This window comes from Chiloscyllium punctatum, chromosome 52 (genome assembly GCF_047496795.1).
Source record: "Chiloscyllium punctatum isolate Juve2018m chromosome 52, sChiPun1.3, whole genome shotgun sequence".
NCBI classification, from domain to species: Eukaryota; Metazoa; Chordata; class Chondrichthyes; order Orectolobiformes; family Hemiscylliidae; genus Chiloscyllium; species Chiloscyllium punctatum.
Window position 1 is genome coordinate 20577066 of NC_092790.1, and position 8820 is coordinate 20585885.

The 8820-nt window shown below is 43.3% G+C and overlaps 1 protein-coding gene and 1 pseudogene across 1 annotated transcript; both read right to left on the reverse strand.

The window, feature by feature from the left end:
* The window catches only part of LOC140470974 (uncharacterized), a 33025-nt pseudogene extending 26446 nt beyond the window's left edge, over nt 1-6579 (reverse strand).
* Nucleotides 6580-7442: 863 nt separating this feature from the next.
* LOC140470542 (histone H2B 1/2-like) lies at nt 7443-7941 on the reverse strand. The gene has a single exon (XM_072566628.1). The coding sequence runs from the start codon at nt 7918-7920 to the stop codon at nt 7543-7545; it is 378 nt and encodes a 125-aa protein (XP_072422729.1). The 5' UTR covers nt 7921-7941; the 3' UTR covers nt 7443-7542.
* Nucleotides 7942-8820: the final 879 nt, after the last annotated feature.

Consider the following 8820-nt stretch of genomic DNA (forward strand, 5'->3'; position numbering starts at 1 on the left):
ACAAATCAGTATTGTTTGGAAAATTGTGTTGGGACAATGGATATGATTGAAGCTGAGAAACGGCAGGGCCTGGTCATCCACATTCCAGTATACTCAACATAGTGGTCACAGAAATAGAGAATGGTTATGTTCCAAGATTCCATAGACATTGCAATATTTCCACAGATTGTGGGTTAGCTAATGTAACCAATCTATTTGAAAAGCGAGTTAGAGATAATCAGGGAATTATAGGCCACTCAGCCTGTAGGAAATAAATACTTGCATAGTGTCTGCAAAAAAAAAAAGATTGGGACCAAACAAAATCAGCATGGATTTGAAATGCCTGTTCCTGTATCATAATGTTCTATGTTCTCAGTTTAGCAAATCTGCTGGAGTAGAGGTGATAACCAGATGGTGTCATGTGGATGTTTCTTTTGACAAAATCTCACATAAAACAAAATAAAGAACATGGTGTTGAGATGGATTTTAAAAACTGGTTGGCTGAAAGAAAACACGTAGAGGGAATAAATGGATCATTTTTTCAATGGCAGGCAGTGACTAGGAGTCATGGCAAGAATCATGATTAGAATCCTACTCTTCACAATATAGTCACAATGATTTAGAAGGAGAAACTAAATGTAATATCTCCAGATTGACAAATGGCATAAAACTGGGTTGGATGGTGAGCTGTGAAAGATTAGATTAGATTACAGTGTGGAAACAGGCCCTTCAGCCCAACAAGTCCACACCGATGCGCAACCCACCCATACCCCTACATTTACCCCTTACCTAACACTACGGGCAATTTAGCATGGCCAATTCACCTGACCTGCACATCTTTGGATTGTGGGAGGAAACCGGAGCACCCGGAGGAAACCCACGCAGACACGGGGAGAATGTACAAACTCCACACAGTCAGTCGCCTGAGGTGGGAATTGAACCCGGGTGTCTGGCGCTGTGAGGCAGCAGTGCTACCCACTGTGCCACCGTGCCACCCACTAGATGCATTGTGATTGTGTTGAGGAGAAGTCAATGGGCAAAAGCAATATAATGTGGATAAATGAAACAGGCCCTTCAGTGTTGTTTGGGAAATTGTGTTGGGACAATGGATACGATTGAAGCTGAGAAACAGCAGGGCCTGGTCATCCACATCCCTGAGTACTTAACATCGTGGTCACAGAAATAGTAAATGGTCATGTTCCAAGATACCATAGACATTGCAATATTTCCACAGATTGGGTGTTAGCCAATCTATTTGAAAAGCAAGTTAGAGATACTCTGGGTATTATAGGCCACAAAGCTTGCAAGAAAAAAACTTGCAGAATGTCTGCAAAAAGAAAAGATTGGGACCAAAGTCAGCATGGATTTGAAATGCCTGTTCCTGTGTCATAATGTTCTATGTCCTCAGCTTGCAAATCAGCTGGAGTTCAGCCCAACTAGTCCACGCCAACCCTCTGAAGAGTAATCCATCCAGATCAGTTTCCCTCTGACTAATGCATCTAACACTATGGGCAATTTACCATGTCCAATTCACCTGACCTGCACATCTTTGGAATGTGGGCGGAAACCAGAGCACCGACAGTTGCCCAAGGCTGGGATTGAACCTCGGACCCTGGTGCTGTGAGGCACCAGTGCTAACCACTGAGCGACTGTGCTGCCCTATAGTGAGCTGTGAAAGAAGATGCATTGTGATTGGGTTGAGGAGAAGTTAATGGGCAAAAGCAATATAACATGGATAAATGTTATATTGTGTTGACTGTGTTTTAGTAAGCACAGTCAGTCAGAGTTGATAAAAATGAAACTGGAAAAGCACAACATCAGAGGAGCAGCAAAGTCAAGGTTTAGAACATAGAACAATACAGCACAGAACAGGCCCTTCGGCCCACGATGTTGTGCCGAACTTTGCAAGTACAAATAAATCATATATTTGACATAGACAACTGGGGTGAAATGCATCTCTTGAACAGTATGCAAAAAGTAAGGGCATTCTTGAGAGGGAGATTAGGAAATCAAAGAGGGGGATATGAGATAGTCTTGGCAGATAAGGTTACATAATTCAAAGAAATTCTACAAGTTCATTCAAAGCAAGTTAACCATGAGGGAGAGAAAGAGAGTAGCATACCTTAAAGATCAAAGAGGTAGTTGATGTTGTTGTTGGAGCCTTTTCCCCTGAAAAGGAATACAAACTCAGGGGGCAGGCAGAACTCAGGCAAATGGAGGTTTATTCATGCAAAACCCAGTTAAAGCAGGGACAAAGGATCCTCCCCAGAGACCAGCCCTGAAAGGGAGATCATGACACACACTGAATTTATAACATAAAGCAGTACTTTCATAAATTTGCTGATAACAATCGCATACAACGTGATCACTATGATCCTCCCTCATACTTCGTAAGCTCAATCTTATAAAACACCGAATCAATGACAGGCATTCCTTTAACAGGCCTCAGCTTCCCATGACCTCATGGTATTGAACAGACACTATAATCACTCATCTGTGCCATCTTTCTATGCGTCCTCCTCATTCACATTCCAAAGTTAATTGCTAGACTCCTTCAGGCCTCTCGGGTTGGCTTTATCTGTGATTCAGTTTGAGTTCTGTTATTCATTGTATCTCATGTGCTTTCTTTATGAAATTCTGTTTTTCCTCTCATATTCCCCATTGTTCTAATTATGTGTGTTAAAAATACCAAAGACATTTAGTTGCTATAAGATTTGTAAGAATGCTTTCTGTTCTGGTTAGTTAGGTTTAGGTCTGTTTTCAAAGACTTCCAGCAAAGATACATGGAACCAAAACATTTATGCCTATGTGTGAAAGTTAGTAAGTTTTCAGAAGTACCCTCATTTGCCCTGGACAAAATAGATTACTCACAGCCATTAATGACAACGTACTAAGGGTAGACATTTGTCAGCCATTTTGTGGGAGCAGACATGGGCCATTTTGTTACCAGCAGATCCAGTTCACTTCTGCAGTTCTGTTTGAATTTCAGAAGATGAGAGGGGCAAAAAAATGAATTTTCACATCAGTTTTTACTGGGAAGCAGGTAAACTCAGGAAAATGAATATTGATGTTTTGAAAAGAGTTCACATTACAGAAGAGGAAATGCTGGAGGTCTTTGAACACAAAGTTGGATAATCTCAGAGACCTGATCTAGTGTATCCCAGGACATTGTTGGAAGTTAAGGAGGATATTGTGGTGCCCCTTGCAGAAATATTTGTATCATCTGTAACTATGGTGAGGTGCTGGATGATTGGATATTGGGTAATATTTTGCCATTACTTTAAGAAGGGATGTAAGGAGAAGCCTGGGAAGTATAGACCCGTGAGTCTGACTTGTGTGATGGGTACATTGTTAGAGGTGATTCCGAAAGATAGGATTCAAATGTATGGTTTGGGGAGGAGTGGTAGGAGAGGGCAAGGAATAATTAGGAATTGTCAGGATTGTTTTGTAGAAGGAAATTATGTTTCCCAAAGTTGATTTAGATTGTTGAGGGAGTATCCAAGAAGATTGAGGGCACTGTGGTAAACATTATTGACTTGAGGTCTGGTAAAGCCTTTTACAAGATTCTGCGTGGTGGACTAAATAGCAAGGTTAGATTACATAGGATTCAGGTTGAGTGTGCCAATTGAATATAAAATTGGCATAACAGCAGGAGATGGACAGTTGCTTATTAGAGTAGATGCAAGTTATCAATGATGTTCCACCCCAATCGGTGCTGGGTCCACTTTTGTTTGTTTTTTATGTAAATAATTTAGCTGAGAATACAGAAGGTATGGTTAGTAATTTTCCAGCTGTCATCAAAATTGGTGGTATAGTGGACAGTGAAGGCTATCTCAGATTAGAAACAAATCTTGATTAAATCAGTCAATGGTGTGAGGAATGGCAGATGGAGTTATTGAGGCATTGCATACTTATAAAACAAACAAGGGTAGGACTTATACAAATAGGGCCTTGGGTAATGCTGTTGAACAGAGAGCCCTAGTTGGCCAGCTGCATATTTTTGAAGTTTGCTTCACATGTCGACAATGTGGTGAAGAAAACATCTAGCATGCTTGGCTTCATTGCTCAGACCTTGGAGTACAGGAATTGGAAGGTCATATTGAGGTTGGACAAAGATGTTGATGAGTCCTCTTCTGGATTACCATATTAAGTTCTGGTCACCCTGTTATCAAAAGTATACTATTGAGCTGGAATGGGTTCAGAAAAGATTTGCTAAGATGTTGATGGGAATGAAAGATTCCGTTTTAAGAATAGGCTGGGACTTCTGTTCTCTGGAGCCTAAGATCTTGATGGGTGATAGAGTTTTGACAATCATGGGGGCTAAAGGAAAAGGTAACGGTAGGTATCTTTTTCTATGGTAAGAGACTGCAAGACTAAGAGACAAATTGTTAAGGTAATAGGAAAAATATTTTAAAATAATTTTTTTTAAAAAACAGTATAGATTGTGTGGAAAGTTAAAAATCACACAACACCAGGTTATAATCCAACAGATTTAGTGTGCTTCCAATTAAACCTGTTGGACTATAACCTGGTGTTGTGTGATTTTTAACTTTGTACACCCCAGTCCAACACCGGCATCTCCAAATCATAGATTGTGTGGAATTAACTTTGAAAGGGGGTAATGCATGTGGGCAAAGTCACAATGTTGAAAAGACATTTGGATAAGTATATCATTGTTGTGATTTTGGAGGGTAATGGGCCAAGAACAGGCAAGTGGGACTCATCTAGTTTGAGATTATATTGGGTATGGACTGGTTGGACAGAAGGATCTGTTTCTGTGGTATTTGACTGACCCTTGCAGTGAGGCAACTGTTCTGGTTTGATCTCAGTTCATTTTGAAACCTTCTAAACGACAGCAGAAAGTCCCATTCAGAGCACTGTGCAGTCAAACAACACCCTCGGTGTATGGGAAATTTAACTGTAAAATGAATCTATCCGTGGAATTCAAAGATAGGGCACTTCTGTTTGACAGAGGTGGGTATTACAGATGCTGGAGATTGGAGTGGTGCTTCAAAGGTACAGCAGTTCAGGCAGCATCCGAGAAGCAGAAAAATCGATGTTTCGGGCAAAAGCCTTTCCTGATGAAGGGCTTTTACCCAAAATCTCGATTCTCCTGCTCCTCGGATGCTGCCTGACCTGCTGCGCTTTTCCAGCACCACTCTAATGTTGACTCACTTCTTCTGTTTGCCAGAGATCAAAATCAGGGTCATACCTCACAAGGGCGGGTAGCTCCCGAAAATGGTCCCGTATTAAACAGCAACTTGACCAACTCGAAAAAGCTGAAAAATGACTGTTGCCTCCATTATCATCCCTGTCTCCTGCCAGGGAAAGGACCCTACACAGGAACTCATCCAAGAATAAGACACGGAGGAATAAGACGATAATTAAAGAGACGAGACCATCGACATCTACAAGCAATAAAAATAATGTACTCCGAGCACTCTTAAAATTGCGTTGTATCAATATTCCATGATAAACTTTTCACGCTCCTTGTCCTACGGCTCAAACAGTGAACGGCCATGAGGAAAGGTTTCATATTTAGATTAGATTACATTACATTACATTACAGTGTGGAAACAGGCCCTTCGGGCCAACAAGTCCACACCGACCCGCCGAATCGCAACCCACCCATACCCCTACATTTACCCCTTCACCTAACGCTACGGGCAATTTAGCATGGGCAATTCACTTGACCTGCACATTTTTGGACTGTGGGAGGAAACCGGAGCACCCGGAGGAAACCCACGCAGACACGGGGAGAATGTGCAAACTCCACACAGTCAGTCGCCTGAGGCAGGAATTGAACCCGGATCTCTGTCGCTGTGAGGCAGCAGTGCTAACCATTGTGCCACCCCATATTAGATCACACACAGTGACAGTACAGTATCGAATAAGGCAGTTAAAGGATATCGATATCAGTTAAAGGAAGGTAATTCAATCCGACAGACGGGGGGTGTTCAGCTCCTTTCACAGATGCTGTGACTGGCTCTTAAAAGAGCCTTTGGGTTGTCAGATTCAAGAATACTTTCTTCACTTTTTAGCGGCTCCCCCAGCGGCCGTTTTCTTGGGCAGCAGCACGGCCTGGATATTAGGCAGCACCCCGCCCTGAGCGATGGTCACCCCTCCCAGCAGCTTGTTGAGCTCCTCGTCGTTGCGCACGGCCAGCTGTAGGTGCCTGGGGATGATGCGGGTCTTCTTGTTGTCCCGGGCCGCGTTACCAGCCAGCTCCAGGATTTCAGCCGTCAGATACTCCATCACCGCAGCCATATAGACCGGCGCTCCGGCACCCACACGCTCAGCATAGTGACCCTTTCTCAGCAGCCTGTGAACACGGCCCACCGGGAACTGCAGGCCAGCCCGGGACGACCGAGACTTCGCCTTGGCGCGACCTTTCCCACTGCCCTTTCCTCTTCCAGACATGGTCACAATCTCACAGACACTTTCAGAGAGAATACTACACTCCGCCCACATTGCGGCCTCTTATACCTTCGGGAGGGATGGTGGGGCGGCCGTTTCTGATTGGTCCCATTGTTCAGCCCCTCCTAATGTTGTTCCAATTCCCAATCAGATATCTGCCTCATTCCCCAATCCGGAGAGGGCACGGGGAGGGGGGCGGAAAGTACCGGCGCTAAATCATCAACCGCCTTCTTTCCAATTTGAAAAGCCCGCCAATATATACCGAAAAGTCAGCATTTTAAACACAGAACAATACACGAATACTGGAGATAATTTACTTCTACATGAAAAGTGGGCCCTTTACATTAACTCTCTACCTCATTCCCTAACCTACTGGAACTTGTCCATTTCTGATCTTGAATTGGGATTTTCCAAACGTTAAACATATGCGGACCCCAAAAAAGGCGCCAAACCCTGCAACTAATCATTTCCTTCACATTTCAACAGCGCCCCGATATACTGATACAACATGAGAATACGTTCTCCCGAGTCAGTGCATTCGTAGTGAACACGATCGTTCGAGAATTTTTTTAAAGTTACCCTCCCTATTGCACACCATCATAGATCGGTACAAAAAATAACCTCCACATTCCCTCCACCACTTTTGCAGCTGTTCTAGTTTTATTGGCAAGGCTCTGCATCCGGACAACACCCGTGCGGAAATTTGGAAATTAAAAATAAATAAAGTAAAATCGGACTCAGAGGGAAACTTTTTTTTCTGTTTGCCGGTCGGTGCTAGGGGGTACTTGGTTTGATGGGGATGAAACTCAGGGTTCATGCCCCACCGGGGTTTGTAGCTCCAGAACTGATCGATTAACAGAGTAACGAGGACACATACAATCAGCTGAAAAATGACAGTGACGTTTAACATGATCTCTCTCCCCAGGCAGGGACTACAGGAGAGAGACATGAACGTATCAGAGAATAAGGCGCGGACCGGGTCAGCGATCACTCAATACTTGACCGAACGTTTATAAAACACAAATCTCGTAGAAACATTAATTTAAAAAACACAAACAATGATTCAGCTGTTTCAGTGAAGTTGTGGGTGGCTCTTAAAAGAGCCTTTGGGTTGTGGATGTGTGTGTTTCAGTGCAGTGCGGTCCTTCACTTGGAGCTGGTGTACTTGGTCACCGCCTTTGTACCCTCCGACACGGCGTGCTTGGCCAGCTCCCCGGGCAGCAGCAGCCGCACGGCGGTCTGGATCTCCCGGGAGCTGATTGTGCTGCGCTTGTTGTAATGGGCCAGGCGGGAAGCCTCCCCCGCGATACGCTCGAAAATATCTTTGACGAACGAGTTCATGATGCTCATGGCCTTGGAGGAGATGCCGGTGTCGGGGTGAACCTGCTTCATCACTTTGTAGATGTAGATGCAATAACTTTCTTTCCTGGTCCGCTTCCTCCTCTTGCCGCCTTTCGCTGGCGCCCTCTTCACCGCTTTCTTCGCGCCCTTCTTGGCAACTTGACTCTTCTTTTCCTCAGCCATAGTGACACTCACTGTCAGACACAGAATAAGGGAAAGAGGGCTCGGAGCTCGCTCTTTATAGACTGACGGCGTCATCAATGCTAATGAGGGATTGGGGATATCCTGATTGCTGATAGGCTACTTTGTAGGCTTTATATCTTCTCTCTGATTGGTTAATTTGGACTGATCCTGACAGATCCACAATAGCATCAAAAACACAAACTGAAATTTTGTGAAGGAATCAAATTCCGAGCTCACTCTAAAATGTGAAATTCTAATTGTAATGTATTCTGCATCTTTAGATAATGGTTTTCTTTTCTCTTCCATTTTAAAATGCATCACATTTGTTGTCAAGTGAGAAAATGCACTGCAATCTGACAGGGAGTGTGTTTTACTCTGGAAATAATGGAACTACTTGACAATTGCATTGTGTCGGAGGAAAATGGGAGTTAAGGAATGTTCTCTTTTGCTTTTGATTCTTGCTCCACATTCTCTGAAAATGAAGGACATCCTACCATCATCTACTCTGTAAACTCCCTTCAATTATCTATTCGCCAATTCTTCAAATCTCCAATGGGTATCAGCCAGGGTATTCATACATTACTCAGAATAGCTGCCAGCGTGTGTATCATTGTCAGTTCTACTCTGATTACCTCAATGACTAAAGGGAACTGATGTACTGTGACCTGTGTCTTTTGCTTTCTGCTGACAACATGAATTTTATTCTCTGTCTGTTCAGCTCCTCAATCAGTGTCAGCAGTGTCCTGCCAATATTTCAGTTCCTAAAATCTTACTTTGCACTACATTAGAATAGATATTTCAGTTTCTAGCAGGATTTTTTTTCATTATGAACTTTGCTATGGGGATTTTCTCTGAAATTTATTTGGTCACAAGTCATTTGTTCTCATTCTGAACTGGTCA